The sequence below is a fragment of the Elgaria multicarinata genome, chromosome 1 (assembly GCF_023053635.1).
Source record: "Elgaria multicarinata webbii isolate HBS135686 ecotype San Diego chromosome 1, rElgMul1.1.pri, whole genome shotgun sequence".
NCBI classification, from domain to species: domain Eukaryota; kingdom Metazoa; phylum Chordata; class Lepidosauria; order Squamata; family Anguidae; genus Elgaria; species Elgaria multicarinata.
Window position 1 is genome coordinate 168,481,090 of NC_086171.1, and position 19,927 is coordinate 168,501,016.

At 40.4% G+C, this 19,927-nt stretch overlaps 1 protein-coding gene across 5 annotated transcripts in view; it reads left to right on the forward strand.

Moving 5' to 3' along the window:
- SRGAP2 (SLIT-ROBO Rho GTPase activating protein 2) overlaps positions 1 to 19,927 on the forward strand; it is a 205,287-nt gene that overhangs the window by 101,393 nt on the left and 83,967 nt on the right. For all 5 annotated transcript variants that reach the window (XM_063142633.1, XM_063142642.1, XM_063142648.1 and 2 more), the window contains exon 5: positions 17,445 to 17,507. In XM_063142633.1, coding sequence (XP_062998703.1) covers positions 17,445 to 17,507 — 63 coding nt within the window. The remainder of the gene's footprint in view (positions 1 to 17,444; positions 17,508 to 19,927) is intronic.

Genomic DNA, 19,927 nt, shown 5'->3' on the forward strand with positions numbered 1-19,927 from the left:
AGATTTTATTATATTCTCTTGCTGTTGTTGTTTACAAATACGGGTTATGGATAGCTGGGTGGGGAATGCCGGGAGATGTAGGACTTTTCTGTCCAAACATGCACAGGATTGCACCTTTCATTTCCCTTAGAGATGTGAAATTTCCAGAAATTTTGAAGCCATGGAAAAAACCCTGGTTTTTTTCTGGTGTTTTTTTTTTTAACGGAAATTTTGGGGAAAATTGAAATAATGCAATATTAGCACTTTTTACAGATTGAAAGTCACTTTGTTACTTTAGGAACATGAAATGTAATTATGTCATAGAATTGGCATAGAATTATTACATTTGGTACATTAAAAGTACAGTGTATTCAAACAATTATTACAAACTGAATTTACTTTTTATTTTTATTTTTTACCTTTTTGGTAACAAATGGAGCTACAAGCTCCTGAACTGTTAGGAACACCTGAACTATAAGGAACCTCTTTGGTTTTGCCAGTTCATGAGGAGCAAGCAAAAAATATTTTAAAACAACAACAACAACAACAACAACAGAGAAAACCATCAACATTAGAAACAAAGAAAATTATTTATGTCTCCTCTAGTCCTTCCCAGTGTCAAGCAGACATAAAGCACCCGTTCCCATAAAAAGAACTGGCTTTTGAGCAGATAGATTTCACTGTTTTATTGTAGCATATAGTAACAAACAAAAATCTGAGATCTGCAGTCTCTTTAAATAACCTGCGTATTGATTCTGTACAATTTTATTTTGCATACAAATGAACTCCTAAGCCACATTATCAGCTGAGGTGAAAGGTAAATGTTACGGGAATGCCAAGAATATATCTTTCTATAAGGAAGCTGAGCTAATCTCTTTAGTGTGCTTGCCTCCACATCCATTTCCTTCACTGGAGTCCTTTAGGGCACAAGAGTCTTACTTCCCATGACACCGTTTCCTCCATATGATCATCCAGTGGCTCAGTTCAAATTGTGTTACAGGACTTCATTATGAGAAGGGAACTCCGGAAGCATCTTTGCTTTGTGCTGTTGGAGTCTTGTCCTTGAGCATCCGCCTGATGCCTCCAAAGAATTGTGCACAGTTCTGGAGTTGTAATTCTCCTTGGGTCTGTTGATTGAAATCACTTTTTGCTTGGCCATTGGCGGACCACTTGATCCTCCCTCTCCTGCTCTGCTTCATCAAATATACAGATAAAGAAAGAGGCAGAAATAGAGCAAAAGTACACCCTTTTCAAGTCAGCCCGGGCAGGGGCATGTTTGCATAGAATGTGCGAACCCACTTCAGCTAGTCCATAATTGAGTCAAAGACAGCAAGGAAAGACTCTGAGGACTTTTGGCAGGCCTGTTGCTATGCAGGTAACAATCATGAGCTGGGCTCTGTTCACAACAGGGTGGATGCTTTGACTGGCACTTCTCAGTTCCATTTTACTACTCCATATATCAGCCCCTATAGTTCTAAGCCATTTCTCATTTCCAACACGGAGACCTGGTTCACATGATAACCACAATCCACCATGGCTTATTTCAGCCACTGTAGGTTGTGGCACCTTCAGGCACCAGTTGATTCAAACTCCTCCTGCTGCAACTTCTTGTGTCATCTGAACCCAGCGAGGGTGGCTTGTTGGAATGGTCAACAAACCACCCTACAACAGGCCATAGATTCTGGGTGGCCTGTTAACCACCCCAACAAATCATCCCTTGCTAGGTTCAGATGACACAACAAACAACACCCAGCAAGGGTAATTAGGGAAATGAGCCAGCACGTGACCAGCATGTAACAATCCATCGTGGCTTATTAGCCACCCTCATATTGTGTGAACCAGACGCTTCACTTACTGCTTTCCCTAGTTTTATCCCAAAAGATAATTGACAGGAAGAAACTTGGTTTATACTGATAGTGGTGGGTGAGGCTGGTGGTAGCAATAAGGGATCTCCTACTGGAAAGGCAGTAACTTTCCCAGGCTGTTTGTGCCACTGGTCAAATATTCTTGCACATAAGGACTTTTGACCAATAACCTTCAGGACATTCTTAAAATGATTTAATAAAAAAGACAAAAGAAATAGCTTACAATTTTTTTCATCTATCTTTTGCAATATGTAAATCTATAAACTGATCTGCTTAAAACCACTTAGCCAATATATTTTTAAACACTTACTCTCTTTTACTAAGCCAGTTACTCTGTTTTAGAAGTTTACTATCAATTTTAAAGAAGTTTACTCTTTTGTCAGCTCTGTTCAAATGTTTGAACTGGGGGCGGGGGGCGGGGGCGGGAGGAAGCATTCTCCCTTAACTGAGTCCTTGGCCTAGTTTTCCTAAGTAGAGCCTTAGGGGATTGGTCATGAAAGGTGGCCATTTTCTCTCAATCAATTAAACAAGTGTAATTCTTGTTTGCTGAAAGGTAAAATTCTCATAAAACAGTGTTGGTTTCAGATCCTGCATATGCTAATAATAGTTGCAGATATAGTGTCAATATATTAATCTAGTGTATAGGAAGGGAAGATACTACATAATTTATGCGAAGGAAGATGAATCCTAAACTTTCAGAACCTTTGGCATTCAGGAATATACTTCTAAGCACTTTTCTGACTGACATCTGTATTTTGAGGAACGTTCAATCATGGTAATGGACTTTGTGACCTGATTTGCATAATCACCATGGCTTGGAGGGGGAAACAGTTCTCAAATAACCCGTGTTGATGGGTTATTTGAGGGTCATTTTCCCCTTGAGCAAGCCATGCCACCCGGGTTTGTACAACATGACAAGCTGCAGCCAGTGGTGTGATTATGCAAATGGGGCACAGCATGCACTGGAGCTTAAAGAAGCCACAATTTAAGCCACAATGATTCTGCAAACTGGCCCTATATCTGAATTGCCCAACTAATTGATTATGTTGTTGGGCTTTTAAAAAATAAATCTCCCCTCCCCCCAATCTAAGTAAATGGCAATTCCGATGGCTAGCAGCCATGTGATGGCTCAACCAATGAGAGACTCTTATAGTTTGGAAATTAACTGGGGGAATCACCGTGTCACAGTGAGGTGCTTTGAAGTGTCAATCATTTGCATCATGGTGTCAATGTGTAGCCCTCTTGGTCATGTGTTTAAGTAAACTCATTCTTGCATTCCTCCATTCCCCAGTTTTCCAACAACATAATGGGTTGGGAGAGGCTAGCAAAACTAAACTCTGTGGTTCAGAGTTGCAAGTGATCATGTCCCCTCTATGCAGTTATAGACACCTAGCAGCTAGCATTTAAGCAGGCCTCCCAGTTATCTGAATCCACACATGGTCTCTGGGAAAGAGACCTTTCTGTGTGTGTTAAGTTATTAAAGCAAGTCTATATGACACAGTGTTCAATGCTCTATAACAGTTTTGATAAGATTTTATTAAAGTATATTGCTCCAGGTCAATCACTATGTAGCTTAAGGATCTGGTTAAACTACTTGCATTAGCTCCGGTATAAGTTTGGAAAGATTATTCCTGTCTGTGGTTTGGGTGAGTTGCTGGAATCAGCTCTTTTTAATGTGGAAAATGAACTGTCCATTATAATCATGCTGCACTTCCATTTACTTTCCCTGTATTTATTCACAGAGTCTATGTTGGCTATATTATTTATAGCATTTTGCTTGGCTTTTGCCAGGCTGTTTGCATTGGTTTGGATTCAGGTCAGCTAAGGGCTGGGACAGAGCAGCCTGTGGTGCCAGATCAGTCATCTAGTTGTGATGCTTCTGGCCAGCCATGTCAAGATAGATTCTGCCTAGCAGTTTGAAAAAGGGCACCAGCAAAGGCAGGGCGCATGAATCTGTCGTAAGTGGCATTAAAATTATGCAAACTGGATTACAGGACATTACTTCCAATATTTCACAGAGCTTTCATTGGGTTGGTGAAGCTTGCCACCTCTTTAAGCCATCTTCATGTTTCATTTCATTCAGACAAAAAAAAAACCCCTGATATCTGTTTTCACAGCAATTTAAGACAGCAAGGAGGGGAGCTATTTGGAAGCCAAACTTATGAGCCAAAGAACTGTATAGTAGGGCTAAGATGATCTAATGTTGGTTTGACCTTTTAAGAGACCATAGTTCAGTTTAACCACTGATTAGCATTCTGACGTAACACTGAACTATGATTAATTGAAATCAGAAACAAGCTTCTGAACCCCTTGCCTTGGGGGAGGCTAGAATCATTCCTATATCACAGTTAGTGTGTGGTAGTCAACACATGTTTAACACCATACATGGAAATAGTAGGAAACCTCAGTCAGTTCTAGGCTAACTGGAGCCTGTATGTGTATGATGCATGTTCTGATCATTTATTTTATATCATGCAGTTCTTCCATGTTGAATTTCAACACAGCATATATTTCTCATCCAGGCACTCATCAGACTCAGACCTGCTGAGTTTCAGGAAGAAGCCTTCAGACCATGTACATAAGTTTTTACACATAAAATGTCAGGTTTTGTGTGAACATATTAAAGCCATTGCATGTAAAGCAGAACTTTATGTAAATTTTATCCTTAGTTGAATTAGAAAATGCTAAAAAGGGGCACATGGAATTTTGAAATGGCCGACGAAAGCACTTTACATCAGTACTTTTCCAGCTTCACTGGCTGCCAGTCCAGGTCTGGCCTCGATTCAAAGCGCTAAACAGCTTGGGGTCAGGTTATCTGAAGAAAGCCTCCTCCCATATGTACCTGCCTGGACCCTAAGATCATCTTCAGGAGTCCTTCTCTGTGACTCCCTGCCAAAGGAAGAGAGGCAGGTGGCTACCAGGAGGAGGGCCTTTTATGCTTTGGCACCCCAGCTGTGGAATGAGCTCCCTAGAAAGGTTTGCTTGGCACCTATGTTATACTCTTTTTGATGCCGGGTGAAGACCTTTTTATTTTCTCAATATTTAAATATTTTACCATCTTAGTCTTTTAACTTTGCTGTTTTAAATCTGTATTTTAAATCTCTGCATTGCTGCTCGGTTTTATTCTAGTTGTACTTTTATATTGTGGTTTAAGTTGTATACTTTAAATTGTACTCCATGGTTTTAATTTTCGTGAACTGCCCAAGAGCTTCAGATATCCATGTTTTTTATTGTTTTTGTTTTGATTTGTATTCATTGTTTAAGTATGCATGACATGTTTTGTACGAACCACCAAAATCTAATTTTGGCCTTCTATTTAATCCAAAGATATTTATTGCAGTTGGTGGCTTGGAAAAGCCTAGAAAATGGAAAAAGTCAGAGCTTTAAATTTATTGATTGCATAGACAAAATAGCTAAAGGGCTTCCTAATTGGCCCCTTAATGGCCAAAGAATAGTATGGAGAGAAAATACCCTTTTGATTTCCGCTTTAGCAATAGGGTAGACTCTACTGGATTTTAAACTGGTTATTTTGAGTCAACAAGCTGTTATTTCTCCCCCAGATTCTAACCACGTTTCAAGAGTGTTATATTTAAGCCATAAAATGTTGACAGCATATCTAACTTGCCTTTTTATTATTGCCCTAAATATTTTGAAGCTGCAGCTGTAATTTTCAATGGAATGCGGAACAGCCAAGTAAGCATTGCCACAGATCCAAACAATCTTGATTAAATTAGATGGAGGCTGGGTTGGGGGAAAACAAAGAGAGCCTTGAGTAGCTGGTGTGGTATTCTGAGAGTTAATGTTCCAGTCAACTGTGGCAGTGACCTACAGCTCTTCGCGTGATTCATTCACAGACCAAAGGTGGTGGAAGCAGGAAGCATGTGTAGATGTGTAGATGTACATGCTTGTGGCTCTTTTTCCCTTGCTAGAAAAAAGGTGTTTCACTAAGGCAGCAAGAAAGCATGATACTGATCTTTAATCAAGAATGCCTTGCAATAGCTTGCCCTTCAGTCAGCTATTTTTTCATGCTATGTGTATATTGCTTGTCCATTGCTAAAAGAACTGAGAATGGTTCCTTCCATTCCAGTGTATGATTTTTCTTTGAGCGCCAAGAAATGTACAAGAAATCTACCTGTACAGCTGAAATTGCCCTTGCTTATTACACGTTCAGTAAGAAAGGCCTTGATTTGTCTGCCAGACCTCTACCGCCTTGTGAAAACCAGTCATTGTATATGCTGTAAGTGTTACCTGTAGAACTTATACATGTAATTAATTACAAGGGGAGAATGTTGGGTCTTGTCATTTTTCCAGCACTGTTCAGCAGATGCTCTGGAGGAACCTCCCCTCTAGCCATCTCAGCTGGTGTCCTTCACCACTTGCATTTGGATTAGCATGAGCTGCTTCTGATTCCATACCACTTGGAGTAGATCAGGTTCAGGGCAGTAACCAACTATGTCATTCTGCTAGCACAAATGACGTGGCTATGCGCAACATAATTACGAACTATGCACAAAGGGAGAATCCCACTAAAGTTCCGCTTGCACAAGAGGTTGCGCAACCACTTCTACTACTTCTAGTAGTGTGTGCAACCTCCAGTAGTGCGGTGGATAAGCATTTGTGCAACTGAAAGATTTGGCGGAGCTCTAATAGTGCTATTTGAGTTTGGAATGACACCAATGGTTACTACTGTCAGACTCCTGCTAGCATTTTTTTCCAGGCCTCTCATCTTTACTCAATAAATGATTTCTGCCAACACCATTGGCCATTTTTTTGTGCTTGTATTGGTTGTTGTTATATCCTTCTAATTCAGATAAGTTTTCAGTTAACCCTGTGAACCCCTTTTCTCTGAGCCTCATCCACTAATGGTATTGGGAATTGCAATGATCTGGAGTTCCCAAAATGCTTTGCTTTTGTGACCATGGTGGCTCCTGCCTTAGTTTCCGTGCTGCTTATTGTTTTAATTTCAGCTTAGCATAGTCACTTTGCCTCACTTCCTTTTATGCATGTCTTTCCTCTTCATCCGGAACTTTCACCTCAGAAGCATGATGACTTTCCACAGTTCCTTAAACAGTTGCTGCCTCAGCACTTTTGCATGACATTATAAACAGTTCTCTGCAAGAAACAAATGGTATGGAACCAACCACATTCTGAACAGACAATGGCTCATCCAGTTAGAAGACAAAGTGGCAAAGAAGCACAATAGTGAAAGTTTTGGTCACAAAAGTTGAGGCCTTGGGGCACTTTGTTTAATTCCTTTTAGGAAGAGGATTGTTATAAACTCCTTGATGGTTTTCACAATACAGGCAATGAACAAACAGCTCCAGCCTTCTTAAATTCTTTGTGCTGAAAGATAATTGGAGAATATTGGTACAAAATTCCTTAGTTACTGGGAGACCATTGGTTCTTTTTCTGTTTTGTTTTTTTAAAGTCATAAAAGCTTTCCTTTGTCAAGCTTCCAGCCTTGATTTATTTACTTAGCAATGTATCTGGCCACCCAGGGATGGTGGTGTGGGGGTTGAGGGCATGTGTTGAACTGCAGCATGAAAATTCAAACCATTTGAACACTCTTGACACTACTGCTTATTTTTTATATTATTAGTTTTTTGAAGAGTAGTTTTGGGGACCTCCAGTGAATAACTTCAGCTCTTTAATAAACCTGTGAGATCATATGAAGTCACAGATAAGAAGCCGTGTTAAATTAAGTATGCTTTTGAAAAGGTTGCATATGTTGGAATGAAGACATAGAACAAAAATAATAATAGGCTTATTTAGTGAGGAAAGTATGATGTAGTGAATGGCCATCTTCTGTTTCCAATATTAGTTTCTCTCCAGGTTATTTATTCTTTGTTCATTTACTAACCAGGTGTGCAAGTGCTTAGCTCTATAATTAGTCTATATTGTCTATTTGATAAAAGAACTTTACATGGGTTAGGTGCATCATCTATCCAGTATGAAATAATAATAACAACAACAACAACAACAACAATTATTTAAAGAACTGACCACTGCTACATTTCTTGTTTTTTTCCTAACAAGTAGTGGCTTCTGTTGAATGCACATTAATGAACAGTATGGATTACTACTTTCATCTACTGTGGAAATTCTTCTGAAACAAAGAATATAGCCAATTTCAAAGACTTTTTTCTCCTGCCTGTACTGCAGGGAGGTGATCAATCAGAAAAAAAATCATTTACAATTAGATTATGTTTTGTTCCCCTACTGTTTCTTGTTAATGTTTCTGCCTTTTGAAATCAGAACTAAACTGTGTTCTTATGAAATCCCGAGCCAACTGGCTGTGTTTTTTCATAACTGGGATGCTTTGATTCCAAAGCAAGGGGTTGGATCATGTAAGCTTTTTCATTGGCCTGATGCAGATCTAATGCTGTCTGATCTCCTAACCATGGTTAGCAATTAGGATAAGCCTCATGGGCTCTCCTCCTCTCTCTTCTCTTCTTATATGGTCATTCCATTCTTCCTTTAAATTTAAGAGCTAGCTATGATTAACGTTAATGTCTCCATGCTTATTTTTTTCCATGGGGCTAATGCCAAATCTTAGCTTTCAACCATAGTGGCACCATATAGGGCAGAGATTGGCAACCTGGTGCCTTCTAGATGCTTTGGACAACAGCATTGCCATAATTAGAGATTATGGGAACTATAGTCCAAAACATCTGAAGGGCCCCAAATTACTTTCCCCTGATACAGGAGATCTGCAAGGGAGCTTCAGGCATATAGGAGGCACCAAGCAAGGAAGGGCTAAACAGTGTAAGGGTGTAGGAGAGTTGCAAGCATCTGTGGGTGGTAGGACAGGAAGGACAAAGCAGTGGATTTCTTTAAAGGGTAAAGACCTGGAGTTCATGCCACATGAGGAAGGGGATGGGGAAATCAGTTTAGGGATTTGAAGATTTTGACCATCATATGGTCAGAATGATGAGAGGTGAATCATCTGAGCAGCAAGAGTACTAGATTAGATCTGTTCTAGATGTTCTCCAGTAGGGGTGTGCTCCGCTCCGTTTTGGATCCCCGAATCCGAAGAGGAGCGGGCCAATCCGGACCTCTTAAACCCGGTTCCAGATCAGATGGGGGGGGCATGCACAGCCCTATTCTCCAGCACCAAAATAGGCACAGAATAATCAGATAACTTCAATATTTAAAAGGCCAGTTGAACTTTGCCTTTGCACCAGAGGCATTGTTCTGAAATTTCTGAATTGTATGAGAATTAATTCCCTAATTCCAACTTTTCTAATGGTTTGGCAATCACTACAGTTCACTGTGAAGCAAAAGTTAGCAGGTGGTTATAATGCCTGGGATCAGAAGCTTTGAAGAGTTGATTCATTGTACCCCAGAAAGGGGCTTTGGGCTTGTTTTTCTCAAATAGCAGCTTCCCATGACACACTTCTGAAATTGAAGAGACTTTTAAAAGTTGTTTGTGACATCAGACACAGGGGTCTGCTGTCCAAGGAAGAAAAGTCAAAAATCCCACCAGGTATGCCCCAGGCATTGGGCATCCTGAAATGCCTCTTTGGATTCAAGCTAGTATATCTGGAGATTCAGATATCCTACTTCACTTCTCTTTGCACTGTTTGCATTTTGATAAGCGGAATGGTGAACTTGTGAGCCATGCGAGGAACTTGTTATGGGCCAGGACTGTAGATAAGCTATGTTTATTGTTTTGCATGTAATTGACATAATTTCATTTATTGTGGAATAATTCAAATATAATTTGAATGGGGTTGTTGGGTAGATGACTGCAGCTTGTAAATATATTGCAGCAGTTCTGTACTAGTGTAATGCAGTTTCCATTGTATACTACCACAAGATGTAGTGATGGCCACTAATCTGGATGGCTTTAAAAGAGGGTTGGAGGCAAAGGCTATCAATGGCTATTAGCCCTGATGGTTGTGTGCTATCGCCAGTATTCGAGGAAATAAGTTTGTGTGCACGAGTTGCTGGGGAACATGGGTGGCAGGGTGCTGTTGCACCATGTCCTGCCTGTTCATCCCTGGCCGATGGTTGGTTGGTCATTGTGTGAACAGAGTGCAGGACTAGATGGACCTTTGGTTTGATCCAGCATGGCTCTTCTTATGTTCCCTAAACTGGATGTTCCAGGGCATTTTTTAATTTGTCAGTTTATTAAGAACTCTTAACATGTATTTAAGAATTAGAAAATGTATGTTTCAAGGAACTATTTCCTGTAAGCAGGGCCCATCCTCCTAGTAAGCCATGGTGAGTCACATGGCTCAGGCAGCGGCTTGAGAGGGGCAGCGGATCGTGTCCACCACCACCACTGTGGCAGTGTTTCCTCAGCTGGCATTGTGGGCAAGGTGGCCCAAAGACCCCCTGTGCCACTGCCCACTGTCATGTTGCCACAGCAGCAGCAAATACTATTTAAAGTAGCTTTAATCAGAATTTGTTGCCTTTGCCATGCGGCAGCAATGCAAGCGGTCTTCATGGCCACCTTGCCATCAGTGTATTTGTCTGAGCAAACACCCCTTCAAAGTGAGGCATGGGCAGGTGCGATCACCAATGCCACTGCAAATTCAGCAACAGGGGGACGGGAAAAAGCTGATAGATCGAGGAGGAGGAAGCAACCGCAAATCTTCCCACTTTGAGCGGTGCAAACTCTTGCACTGGCCCTGCCTTTAAGTTACAAAAAGTGTGATACCCATTAATTATAATGCCTGAAAACATAATAAATATATTTCTCTGTATTGTGTTTTTATTTAAAGAAGACGCACAAGCCCAATGCCCACATAGACAATGTTTATACTATCATTTTTACACATGTCTGTCAGTGTCCGTGTATCATTTATAAAGCAATACTATTCATTAGCAATAATCCAGGGGAATATTAGGATATTTTTAGAATGTTTTAAGGATGTTTTTAACAATGTATATTATGTTCTTAATTCAGTTTTATGTATTTTATATTTACTGTTGTTCCCCGCCTTGATCAAAATGGAGAGGCGGGTAAGAAATTATTATTATTCCTACTGTATTTGGCTGTTGCAGATTATTTGTCGGCTCAAGAAATCACTTAAATCAACATCTCATTGAACTGTTAACTATGGGTTAAACAGCCCATAGTTAGCCATGGCCATGCCTGAAAAAATGACCCACCCACCCCCGCCATGTGCTTGCTACATCTGCTTTCTTTCTGGGGATTATCGTTGGGTTAAATATCTGGGTTGTTTCTCCCTCAAAAACCCAGAGTGCTAGGCTTGCACATCACAACCACCACCCAGGAATGGGTTTCTGGATTGTTTTGCAATCCAGAAAGAAAGCAGTATTAGCGAGCGGGTAGGAGTCAGTGTACTTGCATGTTGCTGCTAGTTTAACCCATAGTTGACCATTACATGGAAACCAGGTTGTTATGTCAAAGAGCATGTTACAGCAGGCTTGGTGAGCTTGCCACTCAAAATCCAGTTATGTGCTGCTCTCCTTTAGGATTTAGGATAAGTGACTTGAATGCAGACCGAACTTAGTTTTGTTGTTGCTTCTTGCGCTTTGTTTCTCATACAGTCTGTATAGCAGTCACATGAAGTAGATGAATCATACTGTTGAAGGGTTTCATATTTATGCAACTTGATGGTGGACAGACCAATCAACCTTATTGCAGTGGAGAAAAAGCAAAGGGCCCAGGTTAAAGCTACTGATACATAACTATTCATTTAATCTAAACTTTTGTACTTATAACATTGCCATGATTCTGTTTGGCTTTGCTCTCATATTTGCATCTGAGTTAAGTCAGCTATAAGCCTACAGATGGAGGAATTAAAATGTTAAGTGATTAAAGTGCTAAAGCTGCACATTTCAGAGGTTTTCTACTAGCTAATATTTTATTGGTATCTTTTGGTATGGTGTGTGTATATATATAATAATTAAGCAATCATGGCTGTTCAGGATGTGTTATCTCTAGAAAATCTAAACTTGGAATTTCCAGTTAAAACAGTCATGAAAAAGTTAATTCGAATTTGCGGAAATGTTTTGGTTCAAAGTTCTCTACGAACTTAGCTTTGCGAGAAACTAACTCTTAAACATAAATATGTATGGTGTGCAAAGAATTATTTTATTGCTAGAGGATTTTGTCCATGTAATGAAATGCTTGGCTTAATGATAGATCAGCTTTCTGTTGCAAAAAGTGTGTGTGCTTGATGTATATTTACTATAAATATGTATATTCTGCCATTCCATGAATCATTCCCAACACACCAATGACAGTAAATCAATAAAATTAACAATTAACGGCTCACTCCTATGCATGTTTAGAGAGAGAGAGAGAGAGAAAGCCCTAGAACTCCTAGCATTACCCCAATCAGCATAGTTTGTAGGATCTGTTTCTGTCTAAACCTACATAGGATTGCATCCTAAAGGTAGTATCCAATGTTAGTCCTTTGTAGAGTAGACCCAATAAAATGAATGGGACTTAAGTTAGACTTCAGTCTCATTCATTTCAGTGGGTCTACTCCAAGTAGGACTGACATTGGATACTATCCTAAGACAAAAAACAAAATGATCAAATTGAAAAATAAAAACCGACGCACAGGCACGGTTAAAATTTCCAACTCTGCTCTTCAATGTATTTCTCTTTAACAAGGGTCATAGACACTAAGCTCTGAAGCTGGCTCTTTTAGGCTAAAAAAAACAAGGTGTGTGTGTGTGCACGCACATCTCTGCTCATAGCAATATATTTTCCATTCAAAACACTAAGGAGAGTCCTGGGTCCGGCATCCTGTTGTTCACAATGGCCAACTAAATGCCTAGTGGAAAGCCCACAAGCAGGACATGTAGACAATAGTCATCCCCACTGTTCCCTCTCAGCAAATGGTATTTATTCATTTATTGACTTTGAATACAAGGCTGCCATATAGCCATCATGGCTGTTGATAGACCTATTTGAATTTGTCTAATCCCCCCTTTTAAAGCTATCTAAGCCAGTGACTGTCAGTACATTTTGTGACAGTGAATTCCATAAATTAGCTGCGTTGTGTGAGGAAGTAATTTGTTTTATCTGTCCTGAATCTGTTTCCAATCAATCAATTTCATTAGATGAGCTAGAGAATTAGGAGAGCAGGAGAAAAAAACCCCACTCTCTCTTCACACCATGCATACTTTTACATATTTTATAAACCTCTATCATTTTTCTCTTTCCTTTCCTTTATTTTATTTTTGTTCTAAACAAAGAAGTCCCAAATCCTTTAACCTTTCCTTATAGTGAAGATGTTCCAACCCTTTTATCGTGATAGTTGTTCATTTCTGCGCCTTTTCCAGCTCTGTGATGCCCTTCTTGAGTTGGGACCCCCAAAACTCTGTGCAGTATTCCAAATGTGGCTGCCCCATAGAGTCACTGTATATGAAGTAATTGCAGTATGTTTTCGTTTCTTTTTCTAATAATCCCTTTCATGGAGTTTGCCTTTTTCACAGCCGCCATACACTGAGTTGACATTTTCATTGAGCAATCCACAACAGCTCCAAGATCTCTTTCTTAGTTAATCAGTTTCCTAGTAAGTTATTCTGTAAAGCACAGAAATGCACTGTGTTTACATACAGTGTTCTTACATATAGTGCCCCTCTTGCCACCCCTTTCCCCAAATTTCTTTTCCATTATGATATCGTAGGGAAGAGGCAGCTTCTGTTTGGGGAAGGGAGAAGGGGGTGAGAGGCCTACCAAGTTTCATGTGGTAAATAATTATCCCTTTGTCCTCCTAGTCAGGTTTTCAATCAGGGAATTTCTCCCTGACATGCCCGGTTTCCTTCTCTGTCATGCTTTAAGGCGGCTAATTACATTTTTTAAAGGGTGTAATGTAGGGCACTCTGTAGATCAGAGAGCCACTGTTCCAGCTCCTTTTACACAGCATAGTAATCTTGGATGGCTGTTACAAGACTACGATTGTTAACAGTGCCTCTGTGTCAGAAATGCTTTGGATTTCCAAAGGCCCCTTTCCTATTACACAGCGTAGAGTTTCACATTGCTTATAAAGCACAATACCAGTCTCCGTAGGGAGCCAAGGCTAAAGCAGTAAGTCACAATCCTTTCAGCAGCCTCTTCAAATAAACAGATACTGTTTGGTACATCCCTTCTCAGAACTGTTGTTAGGGAAGAAAGGAAACATCTGCCTGAGTTTAATTGTCATTTTATTGGTTGCATTGTCTTCACCGAATCATGCAATAGGCCGTGCAATTGCATAACTGTGGAAGTATTATATGCTGTTATGCAATAAATGTAAAGGGTTTTCTCTTGGCTCCTGACACCACTAATATTTTCCTTAGAAAATGAAAATGCTATTTCATGAGAGTAAACAGCTGTGCTAGGAAAGAAAAGGACAGTAAGTTGTCTAGCAATAGAAGTATGAGCAAAGTGTGTGTGTGTGTGTGTGTGCTGACCTAAGCTTTATTCAGAAATTCTCTTCCCATGTGGAGGCGGAATAAGACTACACTTCCTAGCCTCAACATCTATGCACAGAAGAAGCCTCTACTCATTTTCAGCTGAAAGCATGTAGGTGCTCTTCATACAATCAGGAACCCGGATCACACCGGAGTTCCACATCTAACTGCATTCAGCTGAATGTGAATAGATACCCTTTGCAAACATCTGTGCTTAACATGCGGAAAGAGCTGCAGTCCCCTTCCCTCTCCAGGTGTTTAGCCTTTCCTGAAATAATTTATTCTTGATTAATTTATTTGCACTATCACTCATAATAATGATTGTTATTGATCATAACATTTTGAACTCAGATGCCTGTGGGCTTTTCCCAACATGAGATTTTTTTTTTTTTTTACTTCCCTTATGATGGAGATCTATGTGAACCCAAGCCTCATGCATGGTCTAACATAGAGTTGTAGATCATCATGTCCTTAGTGTGCTGAACTCATTTTTTTTAACTGCTCACAAGGCCAAAGTCAATACCGATATCCAGTGGGAACCCCCAACTAAAAACATAGGAAGTGCCATGCTGGATCAGACCAAGGGTCCATCTAGTCCAGTACTCTGTTCATACAGTGGCCAACCTGCCGTTGGCCAGGGACCAACAAAGCAGGACATGGTGCAACAGCCTTTACCAAACCAGCTGTATTGAACTGTAATTCCCAGCCAGCATTTATTAAATGGCTAGAGAAAATTATTCTATGAGGCATTTAATAAATTATATTAAAAAAATCACCAAAAAGCAATGGGCTAGACAGAAATATATATTTATTATAAATAGGTTTACTGTTCCAACACATTTTGGAGTTCCTATAAGTCCCTCTTCAGGGAAATCAACAGAGCAATATAAATATAATTTGTTATAGGATTTAAACATGCCCAAGGGTAATTAAAATATATTGTATCCAACATCCTAAAACAGTGCAATTGTAGATACCTACCCTAATGGGACTGCAGGTAGGCCCCCATGAGTGAAAAGATGGTGGAAGGGGACTGACACAGAATTTGGAGGACATAATTTGCTGCCTATGTACTAAACTCAGGGGTGAAAAACAGATTTCAGTGCTCTGTGGGGTAGGTTGTAAATAGTAAACCATGGAAGTCGTTTTGCTTAGCTATTATAAACCATTTGCCAGGGTGGCACACCTTTTAAAATGTTGGTACCTTACCACTTAACACCAAAAATAGCGGTTAGTTGCCATGTCCTAGATTAAGGGTGCAATCCTAGGCAAGTTTAGACCAAAAACGCCCAGCATCTCCCAGCCAGCTTTTCTAAGCATGATACCGCCTAAGATAAGTAAAAAATAGTCACTTTAAAATAACTAGAAGGCAGGTCCAGTTTCAGCCCCTTTTGACAGATGAGTGCATTTGTACGGAGCTTTCCTTTATTTCTTTTTCATGCTTCTAATTCTACCAAAACAAGCAAATTCATGAGTCACATTGTTGGATTTAACTGGGCAGCACAGTTACACAAGTGTCCTTTACTTTGGAGTGCTGTGTGTCATTACAGGCATAACAGCATTGTGGTTTTTTGCTGTTAAAAATAGATTTCAGTATTGTCAACTGTGGGCAGTCTCACATCTGGGTCCTGGGAGGCATGCTGAGGCTTGACTGTGTATGAATATGAAGTACGTTGGGTGGGGTTTCTTTTGTGTTTTGTCTTGGCACGGAGGTTGGATTCTAAAATAAGAGTAAGCAGCTCTTGTGCTAGAACAAAACTTCCTTTATTGGCCGTATGGCTTGACTGTCCATGTTCAACAAAGCTTATAACTAAGTACACGTTCATGGATACCTGGTGGTCTACACAAAAATGATAATTTACCACTTGGCGGATCGTTGGTTTTTCAGATGACAATAGTTGATTTACATAAAATCAAAGAAAACATTTTCTCATCTCTCCCCCGCACCCCACCCAGACTTACACGTAATGAAATTCTCTTCTCCTTCCAGTCCCCATCACACATAATGCTAAATAGTGGGACCATGTAGAGTAGAGGTGGGGAATCTGCAACTCAATGGACCACAATCAGACTAGATTGTGGTCTGACCATATGCAGACCACAATCTAGTTTCATGTAGACCTCACCCACTTTGCAAACTCTGCTCACTTTTGGTTCTTTTCTCACCCACTGCTGGAATGTGGTCCCTGACAATATTTCAACCAAGGTAGAGAGGGCCTCAACATGAAAAATGTACTCCACTCTTGCATTGTTCACTCTAAAGTGAATTATTCACATATACATATATATCACTTGTGTACTCGACATTTGGGGTGTGTGACCTGACATTATTGCAAAGCCTTCCATTTGAAGTTGTTTGAGGAGATATGGAAGTTCTGTCTTTGGTGCTGTGTTATGGATTATTCATGCGCATGATGTCACTCGGTGTTTCAATTCTCAGATGTTGAATATGTTTGTGATCAAAGGATTTAAAGTGTGAAAGGAGGAGTAGGCAGGCTCCTCTCTCAATTGTTTGCTCACATGATTATGAACATGACCAGTGCTCATGAGAATATCTTTATGTGACTAATTCTATGTACTCCCATTCAGTTGTCTGTGTGGCTGAGCAAAACCAGTAGCAGACCGGCATGGGCCGAATAGCGTCTTGTGATGCCATTTGTGCGCTGCAGCACTCAGCTAGGAGTATGGGAGGCTGTCATCTGTTAAAATGTTCCCTTTGCTTTACAGCGACACAAGTGATACTTTTGGAGCACTTGAGACTTGAGATTATTTGAGATAGGTCTGAAGTCTGTTGATTGCAAAGGTTACCACCTTTTCTGGTCTCATTGTGCCCATCATGCCTTTCTTTATTTTTATTTTTAAAAAAATGTTCACTTAACTGACTCAGCTTTCAAAAACAGCTGTGGAAGCTAGTATCACCATGAACTGCCCCTGACCGCAGCTAGACTTTTTTTTCTCCAGAGACGGATGCTTTCTTTGACCAGACACCACCAGCATTTTGGCTGGCTTTGTGCACAGCCCATTTCATTTTACTAAAACTGCTTGTTTAATTTGAATGTAATTGGAGCTAAGCTGAGTGTTGATTGGATTTGCCAGTTTGAATAATAGCCAGTTGAGTCTAGATATTTGTGAGCCTTGCAGCATGCCTGCGTCCACACACCCCGCTTCTCCCTTTTCTTCCAGTTAACTGTTTTGTTTGTTTGTTTTGTATTGCAGAGCAAAGAGGTTGGGCAACAGCTCCAGGAAGACTTGATGAAGGTTCTGAATGAGCTCTACACGGTAAATCAAGTTGCCTTCTTGGCTCTTTTTCAGGAAGGAGGAAAGAAATGTTTGACTTTCCTCATAGGAGCAGCAGCAGCAATCAAGCTTTGGAAGTGATGAATAGCTACAGTCGGTATTGAAGTAGTGTAGATTTTCTGGTCTGTTATACACTGTAAATTACATTTTTCATCCATTTTAATTCTCTGGTTGCATCTCTCTTGCCTTTCCTCCTGTCATCAGATTACTTTCCACATTACCTATGAATAGTCTTGGGGTGCATGATTGGGACTGTGCATTGTGCAGTAACAGCAGCTCTGAGATCACCTTTGGCTGCAGCAGACCATACACAATTGGTCCCATTCATCCCACATATAAGGAATGCATTCTGCACAAACTTTATGACATAAATTTCTTCTAATTTATGATTCTGGGTAGGTGCTTGTATATCACTTATTTTTTAGGGTTTTTTTTAGAAGGCTTGGTAGAAGCAGATTGAGGTATCTAATTACATCACAGTATTAGTGTTTCTAATATCCAATATACTGTATCAGCTACAGCCCTTATCTGCCCCCAACTTGCTCCAGGGTGGAAAGCTAAAAAGTCTGCTAAAATGTACTCTGCTATCAGTTCAAACGCTGACTGGGTTTGCACAACACACTAACCCACACTCAGTGGTTAAGCGGGGGTTGTTATTGAACCATGGGTTGTTTAGTGAACCGTGTGTTAGCGTGTTGTCTGAAGCCAGGACATTTTCCACAGGGTTGCTTGTTAGCCATTCATTGTGGCTTATTTTTCCTTGAACAAGCCACCTTGAGAACCCATGGTTTGTTGTTTGGATGTTCAGGGAGGTTAACAAGCCACACTGCATGGTTAACAAGCCACCCTGTGGAAAATGTCCTGGATTCGTATAACACACTAAGCCGCACTCACCACTGAGTGTGAGTTAGCATGTTTTGTGAACAGCCCCACTGTATGTGTGTTTGTGTGCATGTGTGCATAAAACATATTGCCGCTATATGAAGTGTGTTATTCCTTTACCATAGTTCTGTTGTATAGTTGTTGCTTTTTTAGTTTCTTCCCCTAAAGCAGCCTCTTGCTGTAGGTTCATCGTTATTTATTTTGGCCATCTACTTTGTAAGCTTGTATTTACATAATTTCTTGGAGATATTTGACCATTTTTACCTAGACCTTTTTCCACAGATTCATAGTTCAAAAAGGTCATCCCCTTCCCCATCACAATAGATTGTCCCACTACTAGTGAAAATCGTATGAAGAGAATTTGTCTCATACTCTAAGCACGTTTCCCACCTTGGTTGTGCTCCATTCATTCTGTCATTGATTCTTCTTCACCAGCTTCCTATTTTTGCTAAGTGGATGTTTACAAAAATAGAGCACCTTTCAGTTCTGACTTCAGAGTTACCAGAAATGAGCTTTGTAGGCCAAACCATTGCTCAAGAAGGAAGATCCCAAGAGGCTCTATCTGAAAGGCTTGATCTCCCACCACCTGCCTGTCATGTCTAACCCTACTGCCCCTGTTTTGGGAGAAGAAGTTTCAGGTAATCAATCAGAATCAGATTCAGAACTAGAAGACGCAGCGCCAGACACCAACCAGCCTGTACCAGTGGGGGAGAAAGTTCTCATGGGTGATTCCCCAGCTGGGAGTCAGCCCTCTCCAGAACTTATCTCCTCAAGGCCAAATCCTGCACACTCAGTGGGAAGTGAGCCTTCTTCTGGAGGTGAGCGTCCTGACAAGCTAGCTGATTATAGGGTCCGCTGGAAGCTCAAACGCACAGGGCGGAAGGAAGGCTTGAGAAAGTCGGTTCGATTCAGAACCTGCCTTCGCACCAGGGTCTCTGAAGTTACTGGCGTTTGCGAACTGGCTTCCTATTCTTTTTGAGCAGACAATTGTCTTGCTTAGTTTGCATAGTTTTGCCTAGGGGGAAGTTTCCAAGAGGTTAGACTTTCTTCAGGTAGAAGAGACGAAAGCTTTGTGGATTACTTAGCAAGCCTCGTCATTTGCCTCCCATCAAAAGCAGGAGTTTTCTGAGAAACACAACACTGCCCACTATTTATTTATTTATTTATTTATTACATTTTTATACCGCTCAATAGCCGAAGCTCTCTGGGCAGTTCACAAAAATTAAAACCACAAAAAAACATCCAACAGGTTAAAAACACAATTTCGAAATACAGTATAAAAAGCGCAACCAGGATAAAACCACACAGCAAAGTTGATATAAGATTAAAATACAGAGTTAAAACAGTAAAATTTAAATTTAAGTTAAAATTAAGTGTTAAAATACTGAGTAAATAAAAAGGTCTTCAGCTGGCGACGAAAGCAGTACAGTGTAGGCGCCAGGCGGACCTCTCTGGGGAGCTCATTCCACAACCGGGGTGCCACAGCGGAGAAAGCCCTCCTCCTAGTAGCCACCTGCCTC